The sequence below is a fragment of the Equus przewalskii genome, chromosome 4, assembly GCF_037783145.1.
Source record: "Equus przewalskii isolate Varuska chromosome 4, EquPr2, whole genome shotgun sequence".
NCBI classification, from domain to species: domain Eukaryota; kingdom Metazoa; phylum Chordata; class Mammalia; order Perissodactyla; family Equidae; genus Equus; species Equus przewalskii.
The window spans coordinates 89,755,660-89,773,975 of record NC_091834.1 but is presented as its reverse complement, the minus strand read 5'-3'; the positions used below and the strand labels follow the sequence as shown (position 1 = coordinate 89,773,975).

The following is an 18,316-nucleotide window of genomic DNA, read 5'->3' as shown; positions in this document are numbered from 1 at the left end:
TTTCTTCCACTAACACCTCCCTTCTGACAATAATTTCTCTATTAGTCAGAAGATTGGCTCAGTGTTGCTGCAGTAATAAACACCAAAATCTCAGTAGCTTGAAACGATAAGAGTTTAATTTTCCTCCATACTACATGTCCATCATGGGACGGCAGGGGAGCTCTGCGCATTGTGGTCACTCAGGAACCCAGCCTGACTGTGTCGCCGCTGTCTCACATGTTGCTGGTTGCTGTAACAGAGGGAAAAAGAGCTCTGAAGGGTCTTGAATTGGCAAGTCTGGAAGTGACTCATATTACTGCTGCTCACAACTAATAGGCCAAAATTAGTTACATGACATTACTCAACTACAAGGAAGCCAGGAAGAGTAATCCTCTCTAGTGTCCAGGATGGCAGACAAAAGGAAATAATTTGTTGAACACCATAAATACCTACCAAAATAGACAAAAAAATAATGAAAATATTCGTGATAAGTGATGTGAAGGCGGAAAAAGCTGGGTTATATGGTAAAAGGAACTGAGGGACCTATTTAAAGTGGGTGGTCTGGGAGGCTTGAAGAGGTAACATTTGCACTGAGACCTCAACAGGCACAAGAAGTGAGCAAGAATGAGTAGAACATTCCAGACAGGAAACAACAAGCATAATGGCCCGAGGCTGGAATGAGCTTGGTTTTTCCTGAACCTGAGAGATGAGATCTGTGGGAACCAAGGAAGCAATGAGACAGGAGGGACCATCAGGGTCATATCAGAGAGGGCCCTGAAGGCCATCACAAGTAATTAGGATTTTATCCCAAATGCAATAGGAAGCCATTGAAAGGTCTTAGGACAAAAGTGCATGTTTGATTTATGTTTTAAAAAGGTAATTCTGGTTATGTGGGAAATTACTTGGAAAAGGGTAGGAGTGAAAATGGGTAGACCAGCTGGGAGACTACTGTAGCGGTGCAGACTGAAATGACAGTGGCGGAGAAGGGGTGTCTAGGGGTGATAGTCAGTAGTGAAGATAGCAAGCAGTGAACAATTTAAGATATGTTTTGAAGGATTTACTAATGGATTGAATAACAAGGAAAGACTGGGAAAGGCAGGAGTTATTTACAACTCCCATTTTCAAAGATAAACAAAGCCAGACACTAGTAAAGTGGTAAGGACAGATTTTTTTCAGTAATAACTATCACAATAGGGAAAAGAGCCTAGTGTGAACTGAACTCAACTTCAATTTGTACAGAGGTGAATGAGTGTTTTAAAGAGAGAATGAGGGAGTAGGGAGGGGGGCAGGTAGGGCTCAGCAAAGTCAGAGAAGTGACAAATAGAGGAGGTTAGGCAGTGGAAGTGATGGGGCCAGCTATGTCTGCTAGCTGGCAATTATCCAAGTTAGGATTCTACCCTCCTATAGAGACTGGAAGACAGAGGCCCTATCCTCAGGCGTTGGCTGGAACAAACACTAAACAAAATTTGGGCAGCTTTGAGTTTTCTCAAGCTGGCACTTTAAGGAGGACTAGGGTCATTTTAGGAATGTGGCCTTGAGCAGTTAGGAACCATGTTAGTGTTTGTTCAAGTCTTTATAGACCAAGGTTTGAGGCCTAATTGAGAAGAGGGCTCAGAGGAGCCTGGTTTGAGTTTGGTGAACGAGAGCATCTTCGTCACCATGTTTTTGGTTTTAGTGATACGGTGGTTACTCGTGTCATTCACAGAGATGGGGAAGTCTAGGGAACAACTAGGTTTAGAATCTAGAGGAGACCAAATCCTATTTTGGGCACGCTAAGTTTGAGACATTCAAATGGGTAAGAAGTTAAATATAAGACGAGATCACAAAGGAGAAGTCTGGGCTAGATATATAAATCAAGAGCTGTGAGTATTATTTCACTCAAAGATCACACAGGTGAGAGTGTGAGTTAGAGAAGAGATAGGGACTCCAGGATTTGCCTAACAAATTCCTCCTTGAGATTTGTTTCCGGAAATATATCACCATTTATATTTCTATTTGTCAGAAAGCAGAATCAAGAGAATATCAATCAAGGTAGTCGTTCGATATTTGGAGATTTTTCTTTTGATTTAAAATCTCTATTTGCTATTTCTAAATGATAACAAAAAATTTACATTTATTGAACTCTATTGTTAGCCCCGTTTAACACATGTGGAAAACTAAACAGAGATGGGTTAACTAACTTGCCAGAGGTGGCACAAAATCAGTAAGCATTGGGTCTTGTATTCAAAACTAAGCAATCTGGTTCCAGAGTCTGTGTTCTCAGCCTCTATATACTATATGGCAAGCATAGTAAAGTAGCTTGGTTCGTTTAGTGGCTCATAAACAACAGACTTTATATATACATATAACAGTTTCAGTAAAGAGTTTTTACTGGATCTCTCTACGTTCGTGTGTGCATGTCTGGATCATTAAGGTCGAGGCACAATTCTTCTGGTGGCTATGCCCCAAACTCTTTGAAGAGTACAACTGACTTCACTAGAACCGTGCTGAAGCTTCAAATCATTAGAACGAAATGAACACAAAATTTTAAAAACAAATTATACTGGACAGTTAGGTTTGCTCTGCCCTATGGCATTAAACAGAATTCCTATTCCTGGATATCATTTGCTTGTCACAGAGATGAGGAAAATTTCTTCCCCAGCACACACTAAAGTTTTTCCCTCTACAGAACATTATACATTGTATAGACCCACTGAATTCACACTATTGTCTTGAGTACTCAAGAATTCCTTGAGGACAGGAATTGTTTTATTCCATCTGTCTTACTATATCCTTGAGGCCCAGCAGAGGCTGGCACGTAATAGGAGCCCAAGGGATGCTTGATAGCGGAGGAAGGGAGGAAGAGGAGAGAGGGAGGGAAGATAGGAGACAGGAGGGAAAGAAAATAAAGAAGGGAAGGAATTCAAATCAAACACTCCTACTGGACACTTTTGGAAGGTGAGCAAGACGCCCTCCAAGGTTGTGTTTAAAAAAAGTTTTTCCCATTTATGGTGCGCAGAAACGTCCCGATCCCCTCTACAACACTGTATCTCTCCACTTGCTGTCTGCCCTTCCCGACCTTCGACCGCCTTCCCTGGCCTCCTGGCCCAGCTCTCTCCTCCCGCTCCACCCGTTAGCAAACCAGCCTAGCCACTGCGCCTGCGCACGCGGGCGCTCCGCCGCGGGGCCGTCGGGGCGGGGTCCGGAGAGGGGCGTTCCGCCGGGGGAAGAGGAAGAGGAAGTTGGGGGAGGGTCCTAGCGGGGAGTGAACCGGAAGTGTAAGCGCTCCTGCTGCTGTTCGCCCAGGCGGAACCTGTTCTGCTGGGCCTGGTGGCCGCAAAAGAACTTTCTTTCTCCCGCCCTAACGGTCGCTGCGGCCAACTGCCTCGCCCGCCTGGCAGCCTACCCCGCCTTCCCTTCTTCTCCTCCCCGGGTCCGCGCGGCCCTGTCTCTCTCTCGCCCGGCGGCATCCGCTTGCCGCTGCCACCGCCTCCTCGTCTTCTGCCCGGCCAACTGGCCCGCCCTGCTGCAGTGATGTGCGACAAGGAGTTCATGTGGGCCCTGAAAAACGGAGACTTGGATGAGGTGAAAGACTATGTGGCCAAGGTAAGCGGGATGAGTGGAGTGGGAGAGCACGGAGGTGGGATGGAGATGAGGCTGAGGAGGCTGATGGGCGCTGTGCTGGCAGGGGTGGGGGTGGGGGTCGGGGGCGGAGAGACATCCGGGATGGAGGTGGTACGCGGAGAGAGGGGACTCAGGCAGCGTCTAAACTGAAAGAAGGGTGCTGATAACCAGGTCCTGTGTCGGGTAACTGCCGTGGTGATACAGTCAGGCTCCTCTGGCCGCCCTGACCCCTGGGGGGAAAGGGAGGAGTGGTAAGCCGCTCTTTTCGCGGCCCTTTTGAACACTCATTCTTTGAGTCTGGCCCTCTTCTACGCTAGAGTTCTTTAAATCTTTCTTTGAATGAGATAATTCTCCATCTTGGACCTGCCCATTATTGAAGGAAGTAACCTAAGTGATTAGAATCAGAGGAACGTTTTATTTAACTTGGGGCCTGTTATGAGTTCAGAGTGTTCATTGACCGTGAAAAAGAGTACCCAAAATAGCAATAGTTAAAATTCTCACACTTGGTATCACTCCACTGTGAAGTCTTAACTTTGGGTGTGGCCTTCCTCTCCCCTGTTTTAACAAATACGTGTTTGCTTCAAGTGGTAAGATTGTCACTTAGCATCTGAGAGTGTTTAAGATAACTGAGTGGTTTTCAGACAACCATGTTTTAACCTCAGTTACTCCATCTTTATCCTTGATGACATCTGAAATGCTGCGTGTGTAATGAATAGTAATGCAGTTTAGTCACAGTATATTTGGGGGTAAAATCATGATGAAGAAAGCTAGTCTATAACCTAAATCCAGAATGTGAAACTGAACCCACATTGTGGTAGAGTGGTAAACTTAAAATTCCAAGCTGGCCTGCCTTTGGACCCTGACACTGTGCCTTTTGTAATTATGAGAGAACTTAATTATGAGAGAACATCTGATTTTAATATGATCATAATCTAAAAAGAAATCTTCCAAAAGTATAACTTATGACATAATCATGGAAGGCATCTTGCTTCTAAAAAGTGTAACTTTAAGGACATAACCATGGAGGGCATCTTGTTCATCTTCTAAAAGTGTGAGAACCCAATCTAGGTTTTGGTTCTGCAAAGAATATGACCACTGGTATGGTGCTCTGTTTTTGCTTCAGAGATCTGTGTTAGGAAGCAAGTAAGCAGAAGCAGAACTTCTTAAAACTTGCAGGATTGTGCAAGGCAAGCGGCTGATAGTTCTTACTGTGTTTAATACCATTACAATTTTGACTTTTTGCATGCACGTTATCTGCTAAGTTGTTATTTGCAATGGATCTTTAGGACGCTGTTCACTGCCTTCTCAGCTAGTGGCGGTCTGAAGCCTGACTTATTGAATGTTTCAGTATAAGATTAAAGGGAGGAAATTACTTGAAACATTTCAGTCCATGGTACACTTTCAGTGATGGGACATTGCAGAACTCTGGAAGCGAGTGGGCCTTTGTTTTTCTGTTATGGAGGAACCTAGGCTATTTGATGTACTTGAAATATGAAAAGTTGGTAAGTACTGAGCTTACAGCCACAAAAATAACACAATTTATATAGTGTCTTCCTGATACATTATTTTATATCATCTTTGTGAATCTTGTAAAATAAGTCCTTTTGTTAGTCCCATTTTACAGATAAGATTACTGAGAGGCAGGGTACTTAAGGAAAAAAACCCAAAGTTATAGAGATAACAAATGACAGAGCCAGAACTTAGACTTTTAACTACTCCACTGGAGTCTCTCACAGTTAAAATGTAATTATGAAAGCATATGGTACCAAGATTTCTGGTAGGACGTTCCCAAGGTCCACATTCAGGCAGATAAATTATGTACAGAGTTCTCATTCACACAAAAACATTTATGTAAAGATATGTGCCAATAATGTTGGATTAATTTATTTTCATTTAGTTTTTAAATTAGATCATTATGTTCAGTTTGATTTTGTGTTTTCTCTATTACTACCATACTGCTTTCTCTCATTAACCAAAAAGATGGGTGTGAGAGGGAGGAGAAACATTCAAAGAAAAGTAAAAGGAAGTATTAAGAACTAGTTTATCCAAAACGGTTTGACTGTAATGTAATCCTATGAACAGACCATTGAGCTTTTTTCTTTCTTAGTTTTTATTAACTTGAATTTCTTCAAGTATCTTTGCTTTGTTAATGAAAAATAACAAAAATGAAAACGATCAAAAACTAGCACTCCAGTTTTTATTGACTGAACTCCCTTATTGTGCCTGTTCATACTCTCGAGTCCTTGTCGTTTCTTCTGCTCAGCAGCCATCTTTCCTGCTTATTCATTGACTCACCTTTTCATCCACCAGTTTATGAACGCTCATTATTTTCTAAGTTTATGTAGTATGTATTTATCTGAGTAACTGTGTAGAAAGAAAATACATAAAGAAACATTGGGACTTGTCTAATTTTCCTTCTAAGGGGTGAGAGACTTTAAAATACTCTCCTCAGTACTCCTGTGAAGATCTCCCGCATTGTTAACATAGAAGAATGGACCTGTAGGTGAAACATTTTAGTGTTTTCCCTTTTTTAAATTAATATTTTGTAAAAACCCATAATAATCCATAATAGTACTTTTCTACCTGTCTCTGACTTCTGTTCAGAAATCTGAAATATGGATAAGCATAAATTGTTGGTTTGGGGTGAGTTCTTGAACTCCAAAAAATCAGTTTAGAGTTCCCAAACCATTGAAAATTGTATGTTTCTAAATGTAAAAAAGCAGCATATAAAGAAAAATTTAGATTATTTCCATATTAAATATTTATCTATAATACTAAAACATCAGTTTGGCCTCTTGACAGACCTAAAGACCATGTTTAGTTAATTCGTTCATTTTTATTGGGCACCTTTCAGGTTCCAAGCCAGTCATGATAGTGAAGAAGTTGGACACAATGCTCAGGAAACTTCAGCATCTATATATTATAAGTAACATCTCGCTTACATAAAATTCTGTTTGTCCGTTTGGAAAACAAGTGAAAGCTAGAAAGTATAATATTCATGAGCAGTGACAGTAGATATTCATCGGCTCGTTTTTGACCTATATCCTTCCTCTAGTGACCTTATTTTTGTGTTTGTTTTCCATTTCTGCCTTTATGTTAATTTCTCCCAAAGGCGTTAATTCAGCCCTTAAGTGAGCTCCGGACTCCCTAATGGATAGTTCTCTTCAGATAAATTCCAAATGGAACTCACATTTTCTTCTCAAAAACTGTTTTTGTTGTTTCCATTTTGTGTAATGACGTCTTGACCTAACCATTTGCCCAAACTAGAAATTGGGGAATTTTCCTGAATTTCTGAGTGTTGTTAAGACCCCTTTCTTAGTCTCTCTCACCCATTCCTTACTCTTCATTCTTATCGCTGCTGCTTTAGGTTACTTGCTGCTGCTTTGCCTCCTGGACTGTGTTTTCCTTGACTGTGGTTTTCCCCTCCTTCCTGGTCAACTTGCACAACTTAGCTGGAGGGATTTCTCTGTAATGTGAATCTGAGCGTTATCTTTTTTCACCCAGCCTCCTTTGCTGCCCTTAAAATACTTTTGTGATTCCCTATTACTTATTTTTAAAAGGGCCAACTCCTCCTTGGTTTGGTATCCCAGGCCGTTACGATCTGGCCTGTGCCTGCCTTTCTGAACTCCCCTCTCTATACATGCTCTGCTCCAGCCTGTGCCATGCTGTTTCTGACTTGTATATCTTTACATGTACTCTTTCATCCTACTTGACCAAGTCTGCCCACCTCCATCCTAACCCTTGACCTGGTGAGCTTCTATTTATCTTCTTAGTTTAGATATCACTTCTTCCAGAAAACTATTTTGACTTCAGACAGAGTGCTACTTCTTTTACTGTTTCACTTATCTAGTTGCTGTGATTTGGTTGACATGTCTGTGATTAGGCTCTGGGTCTCTGGAGGGTAGGTACTATATTCTTTTTCATCTTTGTATCTCTAGTATGGTGCCAAGGAATTTCACACATTAAAAGCATGTGTTCCAAGTAAGAAATTCTTTTTCATTCTTAGCTTAGCTACATTTCAGCTACTTTATTAGTTATATAATAATAATTACCATTGACAGGATGACTTATATTGCCAGGTACTAGAAAGCATTCTGCAAGATTTTTACGTAAGTTTTCATTTGCTTTTTACCACAGCGCTTCAGTATAGGTAATAGTACTCTCATTTTAAGGATGAGGAAATTGAAGTTTAGAGAAGTTAAGTAACTTAACAAGGTCACAGAGTATCATAACTGGGTTTTAAACCCAGAGCTGTCTGAATCTGCAGCCCATATTTTGTTCACCGTATCAGTCTGCCTTGAAATGGTTATCTGGTTTCTTAGCTCACAGTAGCTTAGCATCAGCACATTAAGAAAATGAGAAAGGGGCTTGCAAGAGGCAAATACAACAAGTTATCTCTGACTATGAATAAAGACATAGAAAAATGGCTACAATTTAAAAAAATTTAACTGTAACAATTTGGAAATAATTAGCACAGAGACAGCATCTGTATTGTCTTTAAATGTCGTCAGGGGCTATCTTCGCTTAAGGTGTGTCTGTTAAGAGACTGATTGCTTGATAGTGTGTAGAAACCATTTTGTATTTATAGTCACACATAATCTTATAATGTATATTTGTAATTATGGTCCTATACAGTACAGAAAAAGTTAAATTGTGATTATTTGCCTTAAGAAGAAACAAAAGTTAACTGGAGTATTGAGATTTCTATTCAGGATGGTTTAAATTAAACAGCAATTTTTTCAAAAAGTTTGTTCTTAAAATTTTGTATATTTGAGCACTGTGATGCCATGTACAGGTATAATTTTATTTAGGTGTCACATCGATCTGTGAGCTTAGTTAATATTGTTAGCCCCATTTTAGAGATTTTAGAGATGAAGAGACTGAGGCAAAGATTAAATAACTTGCCCAAAGTCATAAAACTCTTGAGTAGTGAGACTGAGTTTTGAACTCAGTTTCTCTGACTTCAAATTTGAATCTCCCTGCTCTTATTCTTCAGCGTGCCATTGACCTTCATTTCTCAGTAATGCTAGACAACACAAGGGGTTTTACATTTTTGAGGATATAAGTGTTAAAAATAATCACAGCGGCCGGGTGGCGCAGCAGTTAAGTTCACATGTTCCGCTTCGCTGGCCTGGAGTTCGCCAGTTGGGATCCCGGGTGTGGACATGGCACCACTTGGCACACCATACTGTGGTAGGCGTCCCACCTATAAAGTGGAGGAAGATGGGCACGGATGTTAGCTCAGGGCCCGTCTTCCTCAGCAAAAAGAGGAGGATTGGCAGCAGTTAGCTCAGGGCTAATCTTCCTGAACAAAACAAAACAAAACATAATCACAGTGGAACGGTAGTCATCCGGTTAGACTACTTAGAGGTGAGCTTTGTGATAGATTTTGAGGATCTGACTCTTGTAGAGGTAAATGCTTGAGAGTTGTATTGATAAGTACTCCTTTATGATCTCCAGCAGGTCTGATATATGTTCTCTCTTGTTTACATGTGCTTCTGTTTCACTTGCTGTGAAACACTATACATCAGGTCTCCAACTTCCCTTTCTCTCTGGTTTCCATTCCTTCTCCAACCCCCATTCTAATTACATCTACCTTTGACACTCTGGTAGGTTTGAAAAGTAGTAATTGTGCACCGTTTGAGAGGATAGGATCTCTTGAAGCTGAGAAAAGTATGAACTCTAATTTTTAGAAACTGTAAGACTTACTGGGATCACTTTTCACTTTGCTAATAAAATAGGCAATTTAAAAGAGGTCCTAATTCAGTCTATCCTGGATTTATTAGTTTTATGCAGTTTGCTTTTTTTCCTTTCTTTTTTGAATTATCAGTTTCTTTGTTTTCATAAAAATTTGTCACTGTGTTATGCCCTTTCTACAGCAGGGCTGGTGACCCAGTCAGAAAGAAGATATGGTAGTCCCCCCTTATCCATGGTTTTGCTGTCCACAGTTTCAGTTACCTGTGGTCAGCTGTTGTCCAAAAATATTAAATGGAAAATTCCAGAAATAAACAATTGATAAGTTTTAAATTGTGCGCCATTCTGTGTAGCATGATGAAATCACCAGGTGTCCCACCCAGAACATGAGTCATCCCTTTGTCCAGCGTATCCACACTGTATCCTCTACCCGCCTGTTAGTCACTTACTAGCTGTCTTGGTTATCAGATCGACTTTGTGGGTATTGCGGTGCTTGTGTTCAAGTCGCCCTTATTTTACTTAATAATGGTCCCCAAGCCAACTTTATTATTAGTTGTTGTTGTTAATCTCTTACTGTGCCTAATTTATAAATTAAACTTTATCGTAGATGTGTTATGTATAGGAAAAAACATAGTATATATAGGGTTCGGTACTGTCCTCGGTTTCATGCTTTCACTGGGGGTCTTGGAACGGATTCTCCGCAGATAGGGGGAACTACTGTATATCAGTTTGTATGAGATATAGGTACCCTCAGCAGATACAGGAAGTTTAGTATAGATATTTTTTTAGTCTTTTAATCTTTTTTCTTTGACTGTAAAATAAAGGAAGATCTTTTTATATTGAAAGGCAAGTGTTCACTAAGATGTTTGTAGGCTGTATATAATGTTTTGCTTTGAGATTTTAAACATTATCCTTACACTAGTGCTGGCAATTAAAAGTATAATGAATTAAAGCTGATTTAAAAATAATACATGCTTATTATTTAAAAGACAAAGCTGTACTGAATAAATAAAGCGAAACAACGTGTCCCATTGCCCATTCCCCTTACCCAGGTGGTTTCTTCCTTTAAAGTATAGATTTTAGTATGTATTTTTAAGACAGAAAAGTAAACTGTTCTTAACAGGTTCATGTGATTAATTTCAGGAAAACATTGGAAAAGTCTATACATACTTCTGCACTTTGTTATTTTAAATTTCTTAATAATTTATCTTAGGTTCCATGTTGAACTTTTTTCTCCCATCTCTCCCTCCCTCCCTTTTTAAAATGGTGCATAGTATTCCATTTTATGGATATACCATAATTTCTTTAGTTCTCTATGATAATCATTTTTTTCCAGTTTATTTTTGTAATTAGACAACGTTATTGTGATTACCTCTGTATATAGACCTTGACAACTTTTGAGGCTTTATCTGCATTATCCTCCTGATGAGTTTATCAATTTAGGCACACTCAGTAGCACATGAAACTGCTCATTCCTTCACAGCATCAGCAGCACTGGGCGTCATCACTCTTTTTGGTTTTTGCCATTTGAATAGGTGTAAAATGATATGTTGCTTCAATTTGCATTTTTATAATGAGGAAGTCAAACGTCAGAACTTTGTTAGCGTTTGTATTTTCCCCAAATTTCGTTTGTGTCTTTTATTCATTTATATATTAGGTAGTTGATCTGTTTTTTATTGATTTGTTTGAGCCTTTTATAAACTAAGGAAGTTCGTTTTTTATAATATGCTTTGCCAACATTTTTCCCAGTTTGTCTCTTGACTTTGTCTATTGTATTTTTGTTCTACAGCAGTGTTTAGTTTTTACATGGTTTAATATATCACTTTTTCTCCCTTTTGTGACTTGGATTTTGTGTCCTGTTTACTGAGACCTATTTCTTCTCCTCTCTAAGATTATAAATAATTTTTATCTTTCTTCTAGAACTACTTTTTTTTGCATTTTTTGCATTTTAGGCATTTGATCCTTATGTACTTTGAGGTAAGGCATGAAATAGGAATATAGTTTCTGCATTTGTTTTTCAACAGTTTGCACACCATTTATTGTATAATTCCTCTTTACTAATCTGAACTCTTATCTTTATCATAAACAGAATTCCAATATGTGTCTAGATTTCTTGCTCTTTTTCTATCCATTTTAGTATCCATTTTAGTATGGATAGAAAAAGTAGGATGGAGCCACTTTCTCTCTTATGTTTTCTTTAGAGTTTTTGCAAGAGGGTTCCTTTAAGGTTTTTTTCCTTGTTTCCATCATCTCAGAGAAAATATGAGCATTTTTGAACCTACCTCACATTTAACCCATGTCTTCATAAGCATTAAACATTTTTTTTCTGGAATGCTGACATAATGTGATCTGAAGAACATAATGCTTTAGCTTTTAATTCTTTATGAAGTATCTTAGGATAGGAGGATATAATGCACTATGGAAATATTCTGTATCAAAGTATTTGAAACAGTGAAGTTGTGTTTAGGTAATCAGACCACAGCTACATCAAAGGCCACCTTGTAATGAGAAATATGGCTGAAAGTAATTTTTTACAACTGAATCTTTACTATATAAATAGTTCTGATAAGGTTGGAAGCTTGACTTTTTCTTTTTTTTTTAATCTATAAAACATTACAAGGGTGGAGAGGAGCTATGATTACTGAAAGCAATGAGAGAAGAAACAAAAACAGGAGAAGCTGACCCAGGAAAATGAAGGGGCAAAGAGTCATGTTGCCTTAAAGTTCCAGAGGCCTATACAGTAATTAATATGTATAAACGTAACCCTGAGCTTCAAGAAAAGTTTAAATTTGGCCTATTTGTCTCTTATTTAAAAAGTCAGAGATATGTAAGATATATTTTGGAACGATTTCTATTTGCCTGTATAAAATAATGGAGATTTTGATAAAATAACATTTTGATACTTAGGTCTAAATTCTTGGCTATCTGAGAAATTTAGATACCAAAAGAAAAGGTTGTAGATAATAAACATTTTACCCATAGTATAAAAGAAGCTATAACACTGTCCTTAGGGAATTTGAAATTTCATTGTTTGTTTAACCATACTGTAGAGATTAAACGTCTTCACTTTGGAATTAAACCCTCCAGCCCTGACCATCTTATTAACTGGATCACTTTGAGTGATGAGTTAAACTGCTAAGAACTTGAGTTTCCTCAATTAGGGAAAATGGGGATAATAATAATAATACCTACTTAATATATGTAAACTGGGTTTCAGTTTTCTTGGCATATGGTGAGTGCCTATAAATGTTAGCCATTGTTACTAATAATAATAACCATAAATTTGTCCAGAAGCAAAGCTACTTAAAGATCATCTAGTCCACCTCCCTTATTTTGTAGATAAAGGAAAATTAGATGTTATAGGGCTTGACCCAGATCATACTGCTTATTAAGATTAGGACTGTAATTCAATTTTCCTGAACCTGAACAGGGTTTTTTCACTACATGAAGGTGTTTTCTAATAAAGTGCTTTATACTAGCTGTTACCTCTGTTGGAATATTCTTTTTTGCCCCACCCCATCTTCTTGGTAAATTTCTGCTTATTTTTAAAGTTTTTGTTCTGTGTGGCATTCCTTGACTATTTGTGCAGTTAATCCCTCATTTGTGCCAATGTGGTATCTAACATAGAGCTTTCTTAATGTGTTTATACTCCAGTGTAGAAGTTTCTTAAACTTGACAGCTATGGGCTCCTGGCTTGATGGCCATGTCCTTGGACTTGAATTTGAAAAACAGTGGCTTTGGAGACTCAAATCTTGCTCTTTAGAATATGTTTTGAATGTTCAAAAAAGTTTTATCTTAATGACTGCCTAAAAAAACAAAGGTGCATGTGTTGTAGTGGATCACTTGTTACCTCTCAAACTTGAGAACTCAGAGACTCGCCTCCCCAGAATATTCCTGCAGATCTCGATTTAAGATACAGTGTTGTAGCTGGGCATTTGTCTTCTAGGAGGTGGTTCTTCACGGCATTTGAAGCCCCTTCCTGTGTTAGAGGAGTGCCCTGCTGTTATGAATCTTGGCAAAATGCAAGACCTGGTTCCTACCACAGCAAAGCCAAAAAGGACAAATAAATTGCTTTCTTGTGCCCATGCTTAGCAAATGAGCCCATAACCCAAACATGGCTAATTGGGTGCTTTTATCTGGAGCTGATATAGAGACTTAGGCACAGTAAAGGATGTCGTGGCAGCGATAAAACATCCAGTTTCCAAAGAGAAGTAGTGGTGTGCCCATTGTGGCATTTCTTCTGTGCCCAAGTGGTCCTTGTGACAGCTTTTGATTTTATTCTTGCTTTTAAGTCCCCTTGGTTCCTGCCCATTTACTGAGTGTTCTTCAACTTTCCCAGCAATTTGGAGAGCTACTTTTGATATTTGTTTAATGCATTATATTTCTGTTAATCAGTGTGAATTGGTTTCTGTTGCTTGCAGTTAAGAACTCCGTATTAACTTTTACCTACCTGTCTCCCCTGTTGTGCTGTGAGCTTTTTGAAGATAGAAATTATCTTTGTATTTCCAGTATTTATTACATTGTCTCTTATCTGCCATTTAGCCTATTTAAATCTGGATTGAATTGATATTTCTAGGAACTAACCCTTCCTTTGTTGTTTTCCCATATAACTCCTTGTAACAGATGTTTAGTGTAAATGATTTTCATTCATTTTCTTTCTTCAGAATTGCTCTAATTTTTCAAAGTCTGTTTTAAACTCAGTGTACTGTGTCCAACTTTTTCACACTACTACAATAATTATGAAATAGAGGCATACCTCAGGGATATTGTGGGTTCAGTTGTAGACCACTGCAATAAAGGAAATATTACAATAAAGCAAGTCATGCAAACTTTTTGGTTTCCCAGTGCATATAAAAGTTATGTTTACACTATAGTCTGTTAAGCCTGCAGTAGCGTTATTTCTAAAAAAAAAGTACATACCTTAATTAAATAGTACTTTATTGTTAAAAATTGCTAAGCATCATCTGAGCCTTTAGCAAATCGTAATCTTTTGCTGGTGGAGGGGCTTGTAAAAAACACAGTATCTGTGAAGCAGGATAAAGCAAAGAGCAATAAAACAAGGTGTACCTATACAATAATAGCAACAATAGTTGTATAAATATAACACCAGCTTCCACTTGTTACCTCTCGTGGCCATCATTTTAGAATTTCAGTTAAGAATTTTTAAAACCGTACAGTCTCAGTAAAAGTAAAGATAGTTTTTATGCTTGTTTCCTTGTGAGGAATAAAAATCATCATTGCTTTTTCATTGTTATTAATAAACAAATACTAAAACCTATAAGTAATACCACATTACTTATAACAATATAAAAACATGTGAACCATCAAACCAATAAAATGAAAAGCTTTCTAGCTGCAAGCTAAGTCCTTAGATAACACCTTTATTATTTATTTTAAAGCCCTATATAGAAGAGTAATTAGTCATGCACCACAGAACGATGCTTTTGTCAACAACGAACCGCATATAGATGGTGGTCCCTTAAGATTAGTACCACGTAGCCTAGGTGTGTAGTAGGCTATACCATGTAGGTTTGGGTAAATACGCCCTGTGATGTTCGCACAACGACGAAATCGCCTAACGATGCATGTCTCAGGCCAAGACAACGCATGACTATACTTTCACTTTGGATTGCAGGAGACCTGGATTTGACTCCCAACCCTAGCACTTGTTAACCTTGACCAAGTTATTTAATTTTATCAAACCTCAGCTTTCTCATATGCAAATAGGAATTATAGTCGTACTCAATTCATGTTTTATCTAATTTTTTTTTTTCTGCTTTATCTCCCCAAACCCCCCCTGTACACAATTGTATGTATCTTAGTTGCAGGTCCTTCTAGTTGTGGGATGTGGGACGCCACCTCAGGATCCGAACCCTGAGCCGCCACAGCGGAGCACGTGAACTTAACCACTCGGCCACGGAGCTGGCCCCTCATCTAATTTTTGAAAAGATAGTGAATGTAAAATTCAACAAAGCCATGCTTAACACATTGTAACTGTATAGTAAATATTTGCGGTGTTGTTTCTGTTTTGATCCTTTCCTAAGAGGAGGCTTAAAGAAGCCAAGGCTCTCTTAGGCCTTGTGAGTCATATGGTCCCTATCACAATTATTCATCTCTGATGTTGTGCAAAAGCAGCCATAGATGATATGTAAACAAATGAGCATGTCTGTATTCTAATAAAACTTTATTTACAGAAACAGGCAGCAGGCTGGATTTGGTCCATGGGTCATAGTTTGCTCACCCTTGTACAACATTAAAGTTACAAAAACTAGGTTTTCTAATAAACTAAATTTCATTTCTTTCTCCTCGCATTTTTGAGGTCTAAAATAATTAAGATGTATGGTCAAATATAAAACTTATTTTGGGGATCAGCAATTTCCAAAACTATGGTTTAGGAATCTTTATGGTTTAAAGATACTAAACTGTAAGAAAAAGCAAGGAATGGAAAGCCATGTTTGGATGGGGGAAGAGAAGGAGAGATGTTGAATAAAATTTTCTAAAAGCAAAAGCATAGAGTCTCTATAGTAAATATGAACTTTAGGCAAGAGGCCTAGAATTATTCCGAAAACTAGGAATCGTTACTTGTAAACGTACAAACAGGAACTAATTTAGATCCTTAAGCTGAAAGGGAATTCTACAAAATCTTTTTGGCTGTCAAAAGTCATCTTTCACCAAAAATATCCCAGAATCATTCTCTCTCCAGCCCTCATGCCAGTCCCATGACCTGGCTTGATTTCCAACTCTAGAAGTGAAAGAGAAGGCTAGAAAGCAACTATACAGATGTGTTAAAAAAAATACAACTATGTAAAAAGGATAGCCTGCTTTAAGAGCCAAGAAAAAGTCATATTTAGTTGCAATATAGAGGAGAATCAATGCTATAGACCTTTAGATTCAAAATGGAAGATAATGGGAACAGAATGCCTTCATTTTGAGTACTTTATGCCAGATATGGTCCTACATGATAAATTAATATACGTTCAGATATGCATATAATTTAACCTTAGCATCTACCCAGCAAAGCTTTATCTTCATTTTATAGTTAGGGAAATGGAAATTAAGTAACTTGTCTGAGCTGCTACAGCTAATAAATGGAAGGACAGGATTTGATTTGACTCATTCCGAAAGAGTATTCTTTTCCCATCATTTGCATTGAAATGTGTTTCAGCACTACAAATGAAATACATAGATGGAAAAAACTGAAGACTAAGTATTATAGTAGATAAAGCATTGAGATTGAACCAGCAAAAGATCAGGAAGAACATACAATTTGAACTGATAAACAGGAATAGAAGTTTTCAGAACTGAAAAAAACGACCCAGGATTGGAAATAGTTCCCATGCCCACCATAGTCACAATTAGCAAACGCAAATGAGGAGCAAGACACTCCTAGCTAAAATGATTAACTGTGAAGTCTTTTTTTTTCCTTTTTTAGTCTGTAAGCTTCTGAGCAAAATAATATTAATTTCAAGGGGTAAAATCTTCTTACCTTTAGATTATTTTCATGGTTATACTGGAAAACGGTGAAACAAACCATTCTGTCAAGAATAAAAGATATGAAAAAATATATTCAATTTATCATTCACATATGATGGCAACAGAAAAACAATCTTAAGAAAATATATAACCCCCTTCCCATCAACAGATTTCTACGGATTTCACACCAGAAATCTTAGGGATTAAATTTTTCTTTCTATTCTCTCTTTCTCCTTTCTTGCCTTCTCCTTTCCTTCCTTTCTGCCTCTTCCTCCCTATCATGGGTTTATTTATAGATACAGCCTTGAGGAATGTAAACCATTGGATCATGACACAAGATATTTCCCAGACTACATAAGATTTTAGGAATAAATTCCAACTGTGGTGCCATGACTTAATTTCTTCAAAATGAAGCTACTTTTTGATCCTATTAATCTTTTTTCCAAATTGAGATACTACTACTATGTTTTGAATGGATTTTCTTAATTTTGGTAGTATTTCTTCATATAAATATATGCATTTTGTTAAATTAACATTTTAAATTTTTTACCACCGGTAAAAATTTTAATACTTCACTATTTTCAATTAGAAAATGTCGAAGTGTGAATAATTGCTTTTAAACCTTTCAAAGAAGAAAAGTGTGCTTTTAATAAGAAAATCAGCTATATAAAACTAATTTAAATGATTAAATTAGTCATTTTTTTAAAAAAGTTTAAAAGTTCTATGTAGATATATAGATGGGGGAATTTACCATAAGATTTGAGGCCTTACTTGTCATGGGCTTCCATTTAAAAACTTTTTGTTAGTAAGAAGGGTAGATGCTTAACACCTTTATTGGTTAAAAAAACTTAAAGAATTATCATTACGTTTGCTCTTGAAATTTTTGTAGCTCACATTTTATTTCTTTGACTTCCGTTAGTTCTGTGTGATATTGGTGAGTAAATTAATGAAAATTAACCTATAATTTGAATGTATACCTCAGAACCTTTAGGTTAAGAATCCTAGAGACAGAAATACATAGTTATTGTGTAACTGTGTTAAAAACATAGGACTTTGTTTTATTTTGTAGTTTTCATCCTTAAACAAGGTATATGTGTTTTGTTTGGTTTTTACTGTGAACAATTTTTTTTTTTGTCCAGCTACTTAGCCATCACTACCATTCAAGTGTGTCTTGTAGTAATTTTGTCAGTGAAAATAACTCTCAACTGGGAACATGTCTGAAGTGACTGATCTATTAGATTTTTGAAGGTGATCACTTTGGTTAGGATTGGCCTAATATGGATTTTAACTAGTAACAAGAAACTATTCTTCAGAACAAATTTAAAGTGTTTTATGAGGGTGTGTTATCATATATTATGTTTATTAAACTAGTGCTCATTAAATGATTATTTGTTATGGGTATTATTTTTGTTCATTATTTTGAAATAAGTTCATATTTATAATATTGAAAATTGGATGACTTTTATGTGACAGATCTTTCCTGTTGACTTTGTAGAAAATATGTAGAGTAAGAACAAGTTGATTTTATACTTCTCAGACCTTCTACCTTTCTGTCATGCCATCTTTT

The 18,316-nt window shown here is 37.4% G+C and overlaps 1 protein-coding gene across 1 annotated transcript in view; it reads left to right on the top strand.

Annotated features, from left to right (window-relative positions):
• Window positions 1-3,110: 3,110 nt before the first annotated feature.
• Window positions 3,111-18,316, top strand: part of MTPN (myotrophin) — a 57,561-nt gene continuing 42,355 nt past the window's right edge. The window contains exon 1 of the mRNA XM_008526273.2: window positions 3,111-3,564. Within this exon, the coding sequence (XP_008524495.1) occupies window positions 3,493-3,564 (72 nt within the window). The 5' untranslated portion in view covers window positions 3,111-3,492. The remainder of the gene's footprint in view (window positions 3,565-18,316) is intronic.